General features: G+C 51.5%; 1 protein-coding gene across 3 annotated transcripts in view; it reads right to left on the reverse strand.

Moving 5' to 3' along the window:
• ACLY (ATP citrate lyase) overlaps window positions 1-16616 on the reverse strand; it is a 41637-nt gene that overhangs the window by 7707 nt on the left and 17314 nt on the right. For 2 of the 3 annotated variants that reach the window (XM_034641855.1, XM_002922123.4), the window contains 10 exons: window positions 15742-15832; window positions 14624-14653; window positions 11953-12094; window positions 11504-11672; window positions 8705-8809; window positions 7702-7898; window positions 6196-6277; window positions 5459-5569; window positions 1097-1224; window positions 382-475 (listed from right to left, as the gene is read on the reverse strand). In XM_034641855.1, the coding sequence (XP_034497746.1) occupies window positions 382-475; window positions 1097-1224; window positions 5459-5569; window positions 6196-6277; window positions 7702-7898; window positions 8705-8809; window positions 11504-11672; window positions 11953-12094; window positions 14624-14653; window positions 15742-15832 (1149 nt within the window). The remainder of the gene's footprint in view (window positions 1-381; window positions 476-1096; window positions 1225-5458; window positions 5570-6195; window positions 6278-7701; window positions 7899-8704; window positions 8810-11503; window positions 11673-11952; window positions 12095-14623; window positions 14654-15741; window positions 15833-16616) is intronic. The other variant, XM_034641856.1, reaches the window with a different exon arrangement.

Raw genomic sequence — 16616 nt, forward strand, 5'->3', positions numbered from 1 at the left:
GCAAACAACTCTAGGGGACGCTGTCTGTCTGCAGCCCCCCGCTTCCAAGCCAGGCCACGTGGCCGTGGGAGAGACATGCTGCCCTTCGCCCTCTTGGGCCCTGAATTTGTTTTCCCCGTTGGTCGGAAGGGGCAAGCTCACAAGCTCCAGCACACAAGGAGGGGCTGGAGTCCAAGTATAATCGTCAAGGTTTCTTCCGATGCCCTTGGAGTAGAGCTGCCCTCAGGGGCACGGTTTGGAGGCCAGAGCAGCAATTTATAGGGTTGCCGCAACTAGTAGGGCAGGCCTGGCTTCCAGGGATTCAAGCCAGGTCAACTCAAAACCCACCCCGGCGGCCCCCCAGTCTGCCTCACCCACAGGCAGAGTCGTGGCGGCACCTACCCTGGCCCAGGAGTAGTCCATGGGCACGGTTGGAGGCGGCACCTCCTGAGCAGGGACAATGACTCCTCTGGCCACAAGATCTTCATACACAGACCTGGGAGGCGGGGGAAGGGACGAGAGAAGACAGCCATGTGGATTTCATGCTTCTGGGTGCTTTGAAGCCATCCCAGGAATGCTCCTCCATCTAATCCCAAAACTCTAGGTTTTCTAGCTCTGTCCCCCCTCCTGGCAATGCCTTACACCAGGGGATGCCTCACACCAGCTGGATTCCTGAGAACTGAAGGAAATCCAGGTCTGGCCAAGACCCACCCACCAACCCCACGGGGCTTTATAGAAAGCTGAATCTGGAGGCTAAGAAGGACAGAGGGGAGGGACGGGAAGACACATGGGTTATCCAATAACTGTTCATCAATCACGTAGAGGTGACACCTTCTAACCGTTTCTGTGCGCATTTCTTATTTACAGAACAGCCAAGTAGGTAGGCTCAGAAACCGAACATGTTTTACTACCAGTCTGAACAGCCTATAACTGCTATGTCTACAAACAAAATAAAACAAAAACCGAAAAGAAAGAAGAGATTTCGGACCACCTGTACAGTTGCACTCGTCACCTAAAAGGGACCAGGAATGTCAAGACACCTCTGTGTCAGAGAGGCTGCAGTCCTCACGGGGGAGCTGGAAAGGGAGCGGGAGGCCGGCACCCATTGTCCACTTACTGGATGATTTCTCCAAGTTCATCAAAGCTCGGGGGCACAAACACTCCTGCCTCCTTCAAAGCCTGGTTCTTGGCTACTGCAGTTTCGGAAGCCTGGTTGGCACAAGCTCCAGCATGGCCGAACTGTACCTGGAAGGCAAAGGGGAGAGGCTTTACTGGACCTGTTAATCCCCGGAGGGAGAGAACAAAGTCTCCTGGGAACGTCTATACCCATTACAGGCGGGACCCTGCTAAACGCTCTGCTCGAATCACTTCAAGCCTCGCACAGCCGCACTTAGTAGGTGTGCCAAATGACTTTCTACTTAGAGATGAAGGGACTGCAGCACCAAGAAGCTCAGGAGCTTAGCGGAGGTCACACAGCTGTTGTGCACCGGAGCCAGGACACAAAGCCTGGCGGCCCATCTCCCTGCACCAACGGTGGGGTGGGGGTAGGGGGTGGGGGTGGGACGGAGAACAGCAGGTAGTTGCGAGCCACCGTTAGAAGTGAAACTACACGCTGGCAGCCTGAGGCTGAGCTGACCTCACAGACAGGGTCTGATTGTCCTGCACATGCTTTTTATAAAATAGGTCCAATATTAAAAAAAAAAAAAAAACCCATGTCAAAATACAAGTGTCTAGCTTATTTATTTAGTTATTAAAGATTTATTTATTAAAGATTTATTTAAAAAATATTTATTTATGTATTTGCGAGAGAGAGACAAGCAGGGGGAAGGGTAGAGGGAGAGGAGAGAGAGAATCTCAAAAGCAGACTCTGCTGAGTGCGGAGCCAGACAAGGGGCTCGATCCCATGACCCTGAGATCATGACCTGAGCCAAAACCAAGAGTCAAATGCCTAAGCGACTGAACCACCCAGGCACCCCTCCTAGCTTCTTTTTAAAAAGTCAGAATGTATGGGGCATCTGGGTGGCTCAGTCGGTTAAGCGTCTGCCTTCGGCTCAGGTCATGATCCCAGGTCCTGGAATCGAGCCCCATATCGGGCTCCCTGCTCAGCAGGGAGTCAGCTTTTCCCTCCCTCTGCCTCTTCCCCTGCTTGTGTATGCTCTTGCTTGTGCTCACTCTCTCAAATAAATAAAATCTTAAAAAAAAAAAAAAAAAGTCAGATTGTAGGTGGCTCAGTCGGTTGGGCGTCCAACTCCTGATTTCAGCTCAAGTCATAATCTCAGGGTCATGACCGGGATGGAGCCCCACGTAGGGCTCTGCGCTCAGTGTGGAGTGTGCTTGAGATTCTCACTCTCCCTCTGCCCCTCCCCCCCGTAAAGTAAATAAATCTTAATAAAAATTTAAAAAGATACAAACTTGGATTGTCTGTAGGTCTATATTCCCACATGGCAACAATCACTTGGAGCCAAGGAGCACCGGCCCCCTTCCACCTGACGGTGCAGTAAGAGAAACGCTAAATCCAATGGCACAGGGGTGACTGGCTACAGGAAGGGAGCATCGGGGAAGAGAACACCCCTGGGAAGAGCTACATGGTAACCGTGTCTTTGACCACGCAATGCGGGAAATGAGGTAACCAAATGAGATGTGGTACAAAACCCCGATCAGGGCGGCGTGAGGTGGGTCATCGCAGTGACATCGAACCTGTTTGCGTAAGACTACACAGACACTTTTCTGTGCACTTGACTCACTTCATCTTTCAACAGCTATGGCTACTTCCAACAAGAAGGGAAACAGTACACCAGAGGGGTAACGTAACTTGCCCAAGGCCACACAGGTAGGATGCCGTAGCATCAGAACCCAGGCAATGTGGCCTCTCCCTGTGTTCTTACCCACTGTCGGAAAGGTCAGGAGCCGCTGCTCTGGTTAGAGACCCTTGAAAACACATGCTCTAAAGCAGAGGCTCCCAATGCGTTCTTTATAGGACTGAATCTGCATGGGTGCATGGGGTGGGAAGGAGAAAAGATTCTGTACTCAAATGCATGGAAATACATGGAAAATGTTGAGCCACCGAGGTGCCCTTTATTTATTTGAGAGAGAGAGAGAAAGAGGCAGGAGGAGGAAGAGCAGAGAGAGGGACAAGCAGACTCTGTGCTGAGTAGCGTAAAGCCCGACACAGGACTCGATCCCATGACCCTGAGATCATGACCTGAGCTGAAATCATGAGTCAGATGCTTAACTGACTGAGCCACCCAGGCGTCCCCAAAAACCAAAATTTTAAAAGGCAGATATAGACTATGCACGTTCATAATTTATAGACGCTCCCCTTTCTGTTTGCTTTGGTTTGTTTTTGTTTTGTTTTGAGGACCATTGCTACAGGACCAGTGTTTTGTGGAACACAGTTCTGAAAAATGTCACCTATACAAACAACTCTGGTGTCTACTCCCATTGCTCAGTTCTTAATTCTGTTTTCCTGAGGAGCTCTCTCTGCTTGCCAACAGGTGGGGATTTTGTTGCATACCTATCTTACCTCCTATATAGGGCAGAAAGTTCTGCAAGGTCATGTGACCTGCTTAAGAAATAAAAAATCGGGGCGCCTGGGTGGCATAGCGGTTGGGCGTCTGCCTTCGGCTCAGGGCGTGGTCCCGGCGTTGTGGGGTCGAGCCCCACATCAGGCTCCTCTGCTATGAGCCTGCTTCTTCCTCTCCCACTCCCCCTGCTTGTGTTCCTTCTCTCGCTGGATGTCTCTATCTCTGTCAATTAAATAAATAAAATATTTAAAAAAAAAAAAAAAAAGAAATAAAAAATCACCTATTAACTGGGCAGTCACTGTATACTCTACTACATTTGTGAATGCTTGAAATTTTGTAATGTTTTAAAAAATTAATTGAAAGACAAAAAACACTGTGAGGACTTGTCCCATCTCTGGGGTGATGATGGGTGCCCAGCCAGGAACGAAAGAGTGAGGTCCTTGCCCTGTTGGGAAGTGTCCCCCAACACAGCAGGGGTGGGGAGGTGGAGGGCTTTAATGCACAGCTGGTTAAGAGAAACAATGCAGGGGGAGGGAGGAATTATTTTTGGCTGCTGTGGCGGAGGGGAGAGCAGTCAAGAAGAAAGAAATCAGGAAGAGCTTCACAGAATTGGTGAAGTGAGGAATGGAATGGAGCATTTGCTAAGACCTGTAGCTGCCAGACATTTTCTTTCCTTCTCTTTTTAAAAAGATTTTATTTATTTATTTGAGAGAGAGCGCGCACAAAAGCACAGGGAGGGGCAGAGGAAGAAGGAGAAACAGGCTCCCCACTGAGCAGGGAGCCCGATGCAGGGGTTGATCCCCGGACCCTGAGATCATGACCTGAGCCGAAGGCAGAAGCTTAACCGACTGAGCCACCCAGATGCCCCTGGGTTTTCTATTGTATGGCTGTGTCGTGATGACATATCCCCTTCTGACCTGCATTTGGGTTGTTTCATTTTCTGCCATTACAACATTGTGAGTTTCCTTGCATACACACGGAAATATTTTCGCGCGTAAACCCCTACAGTAAATTTGTAGAAACGGAACCGCTGGTTCAAAGGACGGGTGCATTTTCCAACTGCACAAGAATTGCCACCATGAGGTGGGCAGGAATCTCAGCGGGGAAGGCAACCATCGCAGAGAGGAAGAACAGGGTGACAGGCTTACTGGCAGGGAGGGTGGGGGCTTAGCTTACGGATTAGCACTGTGGCGGGAAGCCTTACGGCCCAGTCTTGTCTTCATCCATACACAGCTGGCAGGGAGGGTGGGGGCTTAGCTTACGGATTAGCACTGTGGCGGGAAGCCTTACGGCCCAGTCTTGTCTTCATCCATACACAGCACGCACGCTGCCCGTACAAGGCCTCACGCTCGGAGCCTGCCCAGCTATTGATCACTGCTCAGTGACAAGTCTTTGCTTCCCCGGTTTCGTCACCACCAATGGGCCATCTTCACGACAGCGGGTCCGCTAAGCTGGAGTCCCAGGGCTGCGGTCTGGCTTGCCAAACCCACAGGAGCAGCCTGCCTGTCCCGGCTGTGCTCACTGTATGCCTCCAGTCACTTTCACATCCAGAACAAACCTGGCTTTCTTCTACAGCCCCTCCCCAGTTCTGCACCTGGCGCGTGTCCTTTCCCTTCTCTGTCTCCCTTTGGCTCAGCAAACCCCTTCTCATCCCTTAGATGCGGCACAAGCCTCACCTTCCCTGCAGAGCCATCTCAGCTCCTCTGGACAGAGGTGCGCCGACTCCAAGCAGGGACTCCGAGCCTTGCTCTGGCCTTCATCTGCTGATGACTGCCCCCCCCACCCTCCAGGGGACTTAACTTCCCAGAAAGCAGGGCCCCGGCTGGACCTTGCAGTAACCTAGCAAGTAATAAATGGTCATCGGAGGAACGAGCTGCTAAAGACGATGACCTCACAGTTCCCCTGGAACGCCCCCCTTGGCCTCCCTGTCCAGGAGTGAGCTGCCCCGACTGTACCTCAGAGGAGAACATGGTGGCACATGTCCCAATGCACCAGCAGACCACGGGCTTGGTGAGGCGGCCCTCTTGGATGCCCCGGCAGATCTTGTATTCCTCAGTGCCCCCTATCTGCCAAGGAACAGGGAACGAGGAAAAGCCCGCAAGTTAGTGGAACCCACTGCAGCAGGAAAAGCTCCCCCAAATCCGGCTGGGGTCAGAGGCACCAGCAGTCCTGAGTTATAGCTTGGCTAGAAAATGAAGAGGCCTGGGCTTTAGCCAAATAACAGCCTGCGAGACTGAGACTGGATGCAAGGAAGAACAGTGACGGGGGAGTGGGCAAACTCTGGAGTCCCTGGGACTCCCCCCTCCCCGATCTAAGGGTATAAGATGATTTCGGATCAGACCTGCTTAGGTGCACAAGCAAGGAACGGGGTTAAAGAACTCTCCCGAACTAAGAAAAGTGCGCTCCTTACTCCAGCTATGCACTGCTCAAGAGACCAAGGTCAGCGAAAAGCTGCTTCTTTATTGCTACTAAAACGTCTTGTGCCACCAAGAGGCAAGAAGTTTTTCTGGAACAAATATGGCCGTGTTAACGGTGACAGCCTCTATGCCCCAGAGCGCAGGGAGCGGGACTACCAGGGACTGTCACGTTAAGTTATAAATAACCAAAACGCATGCATTTTTTTTTTAAATGGAGATCACACATTACTTTTAGAGTCAGATAAATAAAATAAACAAAACAAAACAAAACTCACCTCTCCAAGAACCACAATCATTTTTACTCCTGGAGTATCCTGATAACGTAACACGTGATCCATAAATGTTGAGCCAGGGTACCTGGTGAGAGCAGAGAGAACACATGGGATCAAGGAGGCCTGGGGAGGTGCATGTACAGGTAGAGGAAACTACCAGGAACACGAGAGGCTTCTTGTGAGTGTGGGTGTCCTGTGAGGGCCCAGAGATGCCTCAAGTGTTGGGGGGGTACTAAATGAAGCACAAGGGAAGGGAAGGAGGAGAGGGGAGGTTTGCCTGGCAGTAAGAGATGATTATAGAACACGTGTGCGGTGGTTTTAAAATATGGCTGCAGATTCTTCTAACAAGGTGCAACCTCATGTCTCTCTTGCATATGGGTCTGACTTGATGATCGGTTTCTAATAAACAAAATGGGGCAGGGTTATAGAAAGAACAGCTTCTGTCTGGCACTCTCTCTTGAACCACTCACTCGGGGGGACGCTGGCCACGAGGCCCTGAAGACACTGAGCAGCCTGTGGATGGGCCCTGTCCAGCCCCGGGCAGGCCTTCGGCTGACAGCACCTCTGTAGCCAGCTAGTAAGGTGAGAGAGGGTGGTGTGCCCACAGAGGGCACAGAAGCACCATGCACTGCCCCCCATAACTTGCCACATGTGTTTCCTTCCTCTGGTTGTTCTGGGGTTCTGCGAGCCATTCTAGCAAATTATCAAACCCAAGAAGGGAGGTCTGGAGACCTCCCAAGGTATAGCCAGTTGGTCAGGAGCATCGGAAGCCTGGACTTGCCATTGGCATCTTGTGAGGCTGGGCCCTTCACCTGTGGGATCTGGTACAAACTCTAGGTAGATACTGTCAGAATTGAAATGCATCGTAGGACACCCAGCAGAGAACTGGAGAACTGCTTGGCAAGGGGAAAAAAAAATTCCAACATCTACTAGCCAGAAGGGTCAGTGAGGCCATGGTAGAGAGTAGAGAAACAGTTCTTCCTTTCACTATTACGGACTACAGTTAACACCTGCCGAGTACTTGCTAAGTGCTAGGCCCTATATGAGCCACCTTCTATAAATATTACCCTCACTTAATCTTCGCAACAGCCCCATGAGGTGGCTGCTATTATTTTACCCATTTGATCTGTAAGGATGGTGGAGTCTGCGGAGGGTAAGTGACCTGCCCAAGACACATCCCTGGTCAATACAGAAACTGGGATTTGAGGCCCCTTCTCTGATTTCAGACTTAGTCCTACCAACCGCTGCCCTCTGCTGCCTCCCTATGGCCACAACTCCGACAACAAACCCCCAAAGCCCAAACACCTTTGAAAAACATTTCCCTGGTTTTGTTTTTGTTTTGTTTTGTTTTCTGATTTCACGCCGATGTCAGTCCTGAGACAGGGTAGAAATGCCCTGTTTTACGGACTTCCCTCAGTGGCAGCAAGCAGAGATTGGAGGACCCAGCGCCCCCTTTCTCCCAGCCCACCACTCCCCAGCATGGAGGCCCGCCTTGGCCCAGCCGATCACCTGTCCCCGCCGATGGCCACGCCCTCGTAGACGCCATCTGTGGTCCGAGAGATGATGTTGTTGAGCTCATTTGACATGCCCCCTGAGCGCGAGACGTAGGCCACGCTGCCAGGGCGGTACAACTTGGAGGCCAGGATGTTGTCCAGCATCCCGCCTGTATTCCCGATCTTAAAGCACCCGGGCTTGATGCCTCCAACCTGTGACGGCAGAAACAGCAGTCAGGGAGGAAGTGTAAGCTCCTGACTGACCACGGAGCTCAGGGGAATCACAAGGCCCAATGCCACCTCCTCAACTCCCCGCTGGCCAGGATGGGAAGAAAATAGTCCGAGAGAGCTAACACATGCACACTGGGTTTCCGCCTTAGGAAGAATCTCACCTCTCCCTCACGAGCCATTACGCAGAAAAAAAGAGAACCTTACTTAGAAAACATGGCTTCTACTGTAGATTCAAATATGTATACTCAGGATTAAGTCCTCTCCCTTGCTCTAAAAGGGCGACAGCACCCAGGAAAAGTGGAAAACACAGGTGTGCCCCTCTGCTCAACATCACCCCCAGCCTCAGAGAGGAAAGAAAGGTCCCTTGCTTAACTCGAAAATCTGACCATCAGACAAATTTTTAATGCGACGACTAAGGAAGAACAACAACAAAATATTTCCAGAGCAAGTTCTTTCTATGTGAAGACCTTTGGGCCAAGAAAACCTCGAAGCGGATTCCTCTTCAGTTCATAATTAAAGGAGTAATCAAAAACTATGCTATGGTTGTATGAAGGTGGGCAAACACACAAAAAATTCTTCCAGTTAGCCCCCTAAAACTAGAAAGGTGATAAGGACCGGGGAGAAAGCCCTTTAAGTAACTAGATATGAACAGACTGACTTTCAATGGGTACTCTCTGAATTTTTTCAACCTAAGAGGGAACCAGAGAGTCAACAAGTTCGCTTTCTATGGGCCCAGAACTTTGAACGACAGCCTTGAACTTAAAAGGCTTTCCGGAAAGGACACTCACAGTGGCAGGTCCAATGATGGTCACTCCCTTCTGGTCCGCCTTCTTGATCAGCTTCCTTGTGAGGGCCTCAGGGATGCCTTCAGCTATGATGGCAATGGTCCGGATCTAAAGAACAGTCCCTTCCTGTTAACTTTGTGCCACAGATGAAGCAATGAGGCGTTACACTTTATAGGACCCACCTTCCACACCCTCTTCCAGGCTCTGAGAACGAAGTATGTTAACAGTATGCAACCCCTTCTTCCCATAGGCCTCTGTCCCTAGCCTGACCATTCCAACCCTCTCCCAAAAAGGGAGAGGTGTAGACATCCAAAGCCAATCTCCATCAGTTAACACCACAGTAACTCAGTAACGAAGCAAGAACAACTGTTTCTGAAAATACACTACTATCGAAAGTAGCTATATTTTCTCCCATCTAAAAACCCACAAGACTCAGACCCACCTGTTCCCCACCTGTCCTGGTGCCTAACATAAAGCAGGTATCTATGGGCTTTTTCCACTGTGTCCTCTGAGTCTCTGACTCTATGTCCCACGGTCAGTATGGGATGCAAATGAGCTGCTTACACACTCAGACAAGAGTGGGCTGGGGGAGAAAGCCAGAAGGAATGGGAGTGGGCAGGAAAGATTGAGAACTATCTCCCTCTGGCTCTAGACCAGGGGCCAGCAAACATTTCTGGCTTTTTTGGTCATGTGGTCTCTGCAGTAACTACTAAACTTTGCCTCTATAGCATGAGGGCAGCCAAGAACAATACGTAAATGAACACAGCCTGGCTGTGTTCCAATAAAACTTTACTTATAAAAACAGACACTGGGCTAGGTTTGACCCTTAGGCTATAGTTTGCTAAACTTTGCTCTAGAATAAAAAAGCTGCTCATTTCAGCAGGTATGCTTTTGTTTTTGCTTCACTGAGATGGCAAAACAAGTTGACATTCTCCAGTCATACACTGAGCTAAGCCAGTCTGGGATCAGACAGTAGTTGTTTTTTTTTTTTAAAGATTTTATTTATTTATTTGACAGAGAGAGGACAGCCAGCGAGAGAGGGAACACAAGCAGGGGGAGTGGGAGAGGAAGAAGCAGGCTCCCAAAGGAAGAGCCTGACGTGGGGCTCGATCCCAGAACTCCGGGATCACGCCCTGAGCCAAAGGCAGACGCTTAACGACTGAGCCACCCAGGCGCCCCCAGACAGTAATTTTTTTTTTTTTTAAAGATTTTATTTATTTATTTGACAGAGATAGAGACAGCCAGCGAGAGAGGGAACACAAGCAGGGGGAGTGGGAGAGGAAGAAGCAGGCCCATAGCTGAGGAGCCTGATGTGGGGCGATCCCATAACGCCGGGATCACGCCCTGAGCCGAAGGCAGACGCTTAACCGCTGTGCCACCCAGGCGCCCCCCAGACAGTAATTTTGAACAGAAGAATCAATATCTTAATCTATAAAGACTCATACAAATCAGTAACAAAAAAGACAAATACCTCAACAGGGAGAAAAAAAAAAAAAGGAAGGGGAGAGCAAGTCACAAAATATAAACGGTCAATAAATGTTTTTAAAAGCTCATCTTAGTTAATAATCAAAGATATGCAGATTAAGGATGCCTGGCTGGCTCAGTTAGTTAATCATCTGCCTTCAGCTCGGGTGGTGATCCCACAGTCCAGGGATCAAGCCCCAAGAGGGGCTCCTTGCTCAGCAGGGAGTCTGCTTCTCCCTCTCCCTCTGCCCCTCCCCCCACTTGTGCACACACGTGCGCGCACTCTCTCTAATAAATAAAATCTTTTAAAAAGATATGCAAATTAAATAAAATGCCTACCACTTATCAACTACATGCTTGTTTATCTTAGAGAGAGACAGAGTGCGCATGTGGAAGCAAGGGTGGAAAGGCACAGGAAGAGGGAGAAAGAGAATCTTAAGCAGGCTCTCCCCCCAGTGCAGAACCCAACTCGGGGCTCCGTCTCATGACCCTAAGATCAGGACCTGAGCTGAAATCAAGAGTAAGATGCTTCACCGAAGGAGCCACCCAGGCTCCCCCAATACATGTTTTTAAAATGCAAACATTCAGTGTTGGCCAGGGTACAGGGAAGCAGGCATTCTTGAATCACTGATGGAGTTTATGTCCTTACAACTTTTCTGGAGGGCACCTGGGCAGGACGGATCAGAGGCTTTCAAATCCGCACATTCTGATGCGGCAGTCTGATGTCCAGACATTGATGCTGGGGAAATAATTAAGGACATATGCAAATGTCCATCTAAGATGCTCACCGCAAGACCTGAGAAAGCGTCACAGATGCTTCTGGTGAACATTTATGGATGTGGAAAGAGTAACTGCAGAAAACGGACTACAAAACAGTCAAGTACAGTGTGATTCCACAGGTTCAAATCCAGAAAAAGGAAGAGAGAAGGATATATTCAAATGTTGGCAACTGTGTTTCTGGGAAACAGGAATTGACTGAGGTATTCGTTTTTTTTCTTTTTACTTAATACTATTTGAGTTTCCTCTATAATAAACATGTAATAATTTTGTAATAAGAAGTTGCTTTTGATCCTGTTGTGAAAGCCGGTCTTAGCAGCACAGGGAGGACCTGGTGGGGGCAGATGATGCTGAAGGGACTGTTAGCCTGGGTAAGCAGCCCTGTGCAGCCTGCCGGCCCTCAGTTACTACCCCCCGACCTCCTAAAGATCGTGTGTATCCAACCACTTCCTCGGGCTCCACGGGCTGGTCCTGAGCGCCAAGCCCTTCACCCCCGGTGGCAGTGCCGGTAGACAGCATTCAGCTTTCCCCACTTCCCCACGCCCGCGCCCACTGATCTACCTGCGCGTAATTCATTGTCTCAATGGTACTGTCGTAGGCTGAGCGGAGAGAGGCAAAGTTGATCAGCACGTCTACTTCTGGGTGTTTCTTCATGGCGTCAGCCATGTTCTTGAAGACAGGGATCAGGATCTCTTTGTGGCCCCAGTAAAACTTCTGCTTGTGGTCCCCGCTGTGAGAAAGGAGGAGGGGTGAGGATAACCCCAAACTGTCAGGGCTGGGGAGAGGGAAGCCGAGGGGAAGAGCTTCCTCGAGAAGGTGGAGAGAGAGGGACCCATGTGTGGGAAACAGATCCCCCAGGAATGTGGACTGCCCCCAGTCTGGGAGGACAGACGCTTCCCCAGCAAAAGGGATAATCTTGCTGGCTCCCCCAGGTCTGTCTTAGTGAGGGAGAGGAGATGAGGAAATCCTACTTGGCAGCCATCTCTAGCTTCCCACTATGGTGGACTCACGTGAAAGGGTACACCATGGCGGCCACCGAAGGCTCATCTCGGGAACAGACGTAGTCGAAGTCCAGCATGCCCTGTACGGCCCGGGTCTGCATGCCCCACACAATGGCCTTGGTGTGGCGGCTGAAGAGGGTGGCACTCTTTCCTGGTGGGCAAAGACACAGCAAGTGCACCCAGAACACACACTCCCGGGAGACGGCCAGGGCTGCCACAACCCTCCACGCCCTGGTCCAGGGAGGGGGGCTCATCACCATGGCAAAGGGACGTCAAGAGGCTGGGACTCCGAGAACTGGGGGAAGATGTGGCTTGGTTTCTTTGCAAAGAGGTGACACAGAGAGCAAAAAGAGCTAAGAGGGCCTGCCTCGCTGGTAAAGGCTAGCAATGAACGCAGAAAGGAGTCCCGTGCAGAGGAAAGACCCACAGGCGGAGAACCCCTATAGGACCTGCTCCGCTTCACAGGAAAGGCATATAATCAGCATTTTGCTTACATGCAAATGAAGGCTTGATCAATTATTTTTAAAGACTCTGAGAAAAAACGTCAAGCTCTTCCAATTCTGGTGGCCACACGACTTGAAACAACCCAACAATCATCACCTCTAAATCTGGACATAAACCAGCTCGGGTCAGGATCCGAATCCTCAGGATTCTAGGTCAGTGGAGGTCCAAAGAAGAGGGTGGCTGCAGCCTTATTTTTACCAGAGGTCCTGGCCAGAGCATACTGGCTTCACGGCACCCCCCCAACATTCTCTGTGGGGTCCCCTCCTGCCCGCCTCCCTCTAGCAGGTGGCCTTCTCCTGCTCAGAACAAGGCTCTTGGGCAGTTCTCCAGTAGGCAGAAGAGTGAGAGGCAAAAGAAGGGGGGAGAAAAGCTGTCAGAGGTGCTTGCACGGCCTGAAGGGAAAGGCCCCTTCACCACCCTGCAGACAAGTGACCTGTCCCTCCCCTTCTGTGCAAGTCGCTGGAGGAAAGTAGGCCCGGGGGAGGTTCTCTGCTCCCCGAGGGAGAACAAGGCCCTGAGCTCAGGACACATCTGGTATTGATTAACCTAGCGTACTAGTGCAGGCTTGGCTAGTCAGGTTCAAGGTCTGAATGAATAAATTCGAGATCACTCTCCCAAGGCACGCAGGGTTCTCGTCCCTACACAGGCTGGCTTCTTCCTTCTCAGCTGAAAGCTTCTCATACCAGAACACTCCTGCTATTCCCAATACCTGGGACTTCCTGTCACCAGACCCATCTGGGTTCTCACGAGACATGAGATCACAGAACAAAGACAGCCACCTAATCTAGTACCCTCATTTCCCAGGCCCGGGAACCTGAAGCTCAGAGATGCCAGAGGACAAAGATCCTGTCCTCTGGCATCAGGGCCAGATTATAGACTAAATTACGATGCAGCTCAACTGTGCAAGGGAGGAGGGTGGGATACAAGCCAGGAGGACCTGGCCTCTCCCCACCTTCAGGGGGAGCCCACACCTCCCCCCCCCAAGTCAGAGTGTAAGCAAGCACACAAACATGCATCTGTCTACCCAAGAGCATACAGAAAGGGGACAAAGCCTGGAATCTCTCCAAGCCCATGCGCACCTCCAGCATGAACAGGGCAGAATTCAAGCGTGCTCCTCCGCGAGCACAGAGATGGCAAAGCCGAGGGCTGTCATCCTCAGCCCACCAGCAGCAGGGGCTGACGTCCCCCAGCAGGCTCCTCTGCGGCCTCAGGGACTAATAGTAAGAGAACCCCAGCCCTTGGACGGAAGGACTCTCTGAACTGGGGTAGGCCCCTGTTCTCGCAGCACAGGGCTCAGCCTCAGCTCTGGTCTTTCAGGTAACAAGGGCTATTTCCAGAGACAAGAAACATAGGGATTACAGGCAGATGGTGAGAGGGCTGCATTCCTGGCCTTTCTAGGGGCATATCTGATCCTAGCCTAGATGCCCCTTCCCTTCCCCTTAGCAAAGGATCAAAGATCATCATCAGAAGCTTCCCCTTGCCCAGGGAAAAATCTCCCACAGCTGTAAATGTCAAAAAGTTATGTGGAAGCCCTGATGCTTTGAAGGGACAGGGGAGCATGTGTTTGCGTGAACGTGTGAGTGCACGCGGCAAATGTCCCTTGCAAGCGGTGACCTCCTATGGCAAGGCCCAGATCCCCGCTTAGATTTACTGCACCATCCCTCCGGGCTTCCACCTCTCTCCTTGTCTAGCCTGCCTTCCACCCAAAACCCAGAGAAATCTGAACCTGCTGCTGGCACTGAGAGCTCAGGATTGCAAGAGGCAGTGGTCAGGCTAGGTGGGGAAAGTAAGAAAAGAAGAGATCGTGAGACCCAGATGGGAATCCCGGAGGGCTGATGCTGCCCTCCTTGCCCCTGCACTGCCACTCTCCCTTCAGTTTCCATGGCTCCCTCCTTCCCAGGACGCGCCTCCCTCCTCAGCAGACACCACTCCACTCTCCAAGGCTGGGGGCCTGGCTCTTGCTCCCACGCTCCCTACCCTGTCCTGTCTTGTCCGGAGTGTGGAGCCAGAGACAGCAGACCAGGAGAGCGCTGAGTGGGGATGGGAGCGACTAAGCAGGGCTGGGAAAGCGAGGGAGAGCAAAGACTAGGACTTAGGGAGAAACAAAGCACACGGTAAGACTATAACCCGCTAACAAAGCCACACACAGAGCTGGGGCGGGGCGGGGGCATCCTACCTTGCAGGGATCTTGGACTTGGGACTGAATCTGTCAAAGAAAATGACCAAGGCAGCTGAGTCACCTGCTGGTGGCTGGAAGCTTTGGAGGGAGAGGGTGGGAAGAGGGAAGGGTCCCAAGGACAAGTCTCATAGGGCTAATGCCCTCACTGTCTCTCATCTATTCCACAATAGACAGGAGTGAAGCCAACAGAAGAGAAGAGAGCACTGATCAGCAGAGCAGAAGCAAGAAAGGCCAAAGGGCCAGAGAGGGGATGGGAGAGGCAAGAAGGCTTGGAAGGGGTGCAGAACACCAGAGGACCCCAGGCCTGGTAGAGGGGCAGCTGGTCAGACCCCACCCTCATAACGCCAATCCCATGTTTGTCCCCACGAAGCACAATAAGATGATTAGGACACTGTGGGGCTGGACCTGTCACTGTGCTGTAGACACAGCTGCTGGTGTGGGGACTGCAGGGAAACAGCTTACAATCTCGAGTGCCTGGAGCCCATGGAACTATTTCATGAAAAGGCCTCAAACGCACGCTGTCTGTACCAGGAAGAGGCTGCAACAGCCCCGTGCTGACCAATGTCTATTATCTCATGCTGGCTGCAAGGGCTGGCTGGCAGGGGTCGCGTCTGATGAACCAGAGAACGGACAGACAAGGGAGGCGAAATGCAGATAGGCTGGTATCGATGTGTGCTCTTAAGGTGGGCTCCCAGGAAGAGCCCCAGGAGGTGGGATGGCCAGGAACTACCATGTGGGTGCTTGCTCTGCTGTCCCAGCTCTAGGCTCCTGCTCTCCAGGGAGAAGCAGAGTCTGGGAGACCTTGCCACCTCCGGGTATTTCTGTCGCCCTGTCTCCTCCACAGCTTCCCTGCCCAGCTCACAGGCCCCCACAGGAAGTAAGGGGGTAGAAGATAGTGGGGGGCAGGGTGACCCTGGAGCAGGATGGGTCCGCAGTGGCAGGAGAGCCCACAGGAAGGCTTGGGAAGGCCTGAGTCTTCATGTCCTCATGTCCATTTTGGCCCATGTGCCACGCTCACTCTCAAAGCAAAGCCCAAACCCCGTTCCAGTGCCCCAGCAGGGCCTGGACAGGGCAGGCAGAGTGGGGGGGGGGCTGCTGAGCCTGCTGGCAGTTACCTTGGGGCATGGCAGGCTTGGCCTTCTTTGCGGGTGCCACCTCATCAGCCCTGGACTCAGAAAAAGACGCCGTCCTGCTGGGGGCTGGAGTCTGGGGTGGGACAAGGAGACAGGGTAAGAGTCACAGGTAGCAACTAGGAAAAAGAGCTATTGGTTCTTAAGCTTTGGGTTCTTAAGGCTCAAAGAAATCAGGTAACAAGAACCACGTACAGAACTATCCTCTGCAAAGTGCTTCCAAAAGTATTATTCTAGGGGCGCCTGGGTGGCACAATGGTTAAGCGTCTCCCTTCGGCTCAGGGCGTGATCCCAGGGTTACGGGATCGAGCCCCACATCAGGCTCTTCCGCTATGAGCCTGCTTCTCCCTCTCCCACTCCCCTGCTTGTGTTCCCTCTCTCGCTGGCTGTCTCTCTCTCTGTCGAATAAATAAATAAAAAAAAAAATCTTTTAAAAAAAAGTATTATTCTAACAACCCTCTTGAGATAGGAATTAGTATTGTCCCATGCCACAGATGAGCAAATTGAGGCTCCGAGAGGGTATAACACCAGCCAAGGTCTTGTTCTCAACACGATCTGAACTCTGGTCTGATTTTTTTTTTTTTTTTAAAGATTTTATTTATTTATTTGACAGAGATAGAAACAGCCAGCGAGAGAGGGAACACAAGCAGGGGGAGTGGGAGAGGAAGAAGCAGGCTCATAGCAGAAGAGCCTGATGTGGGGCTCGATCCTGCAACACCGGGATCACGCCCTGAGCCGAAGGCAGACGCCTAAGCGCTGTGCCACCCAGGCGCCCCTGAACTCTGGTCTGATTTTAAACCCCCTGGTCTAGGGGCACCTTGCTGGCTTAGTCAGTGGAACGTGCGACTCTTGATCTTGGC

The sequence above is a fragment of the Ailuropoda melanoleuca genome, chromosome 13 (genome assembly GCF_002007445.2).
Source record: "Ailuropoda melanoleuca isolate Jingjing chromosome 13, ASM200744v2, whole genome shotgun sequence".
Lineage (NCBI taxonomy): Eukaryota > Metazoa > Chordata > Mammalia > Carnivora > Ursidae > Ailuropoda > Ailuropoda melanoleuca.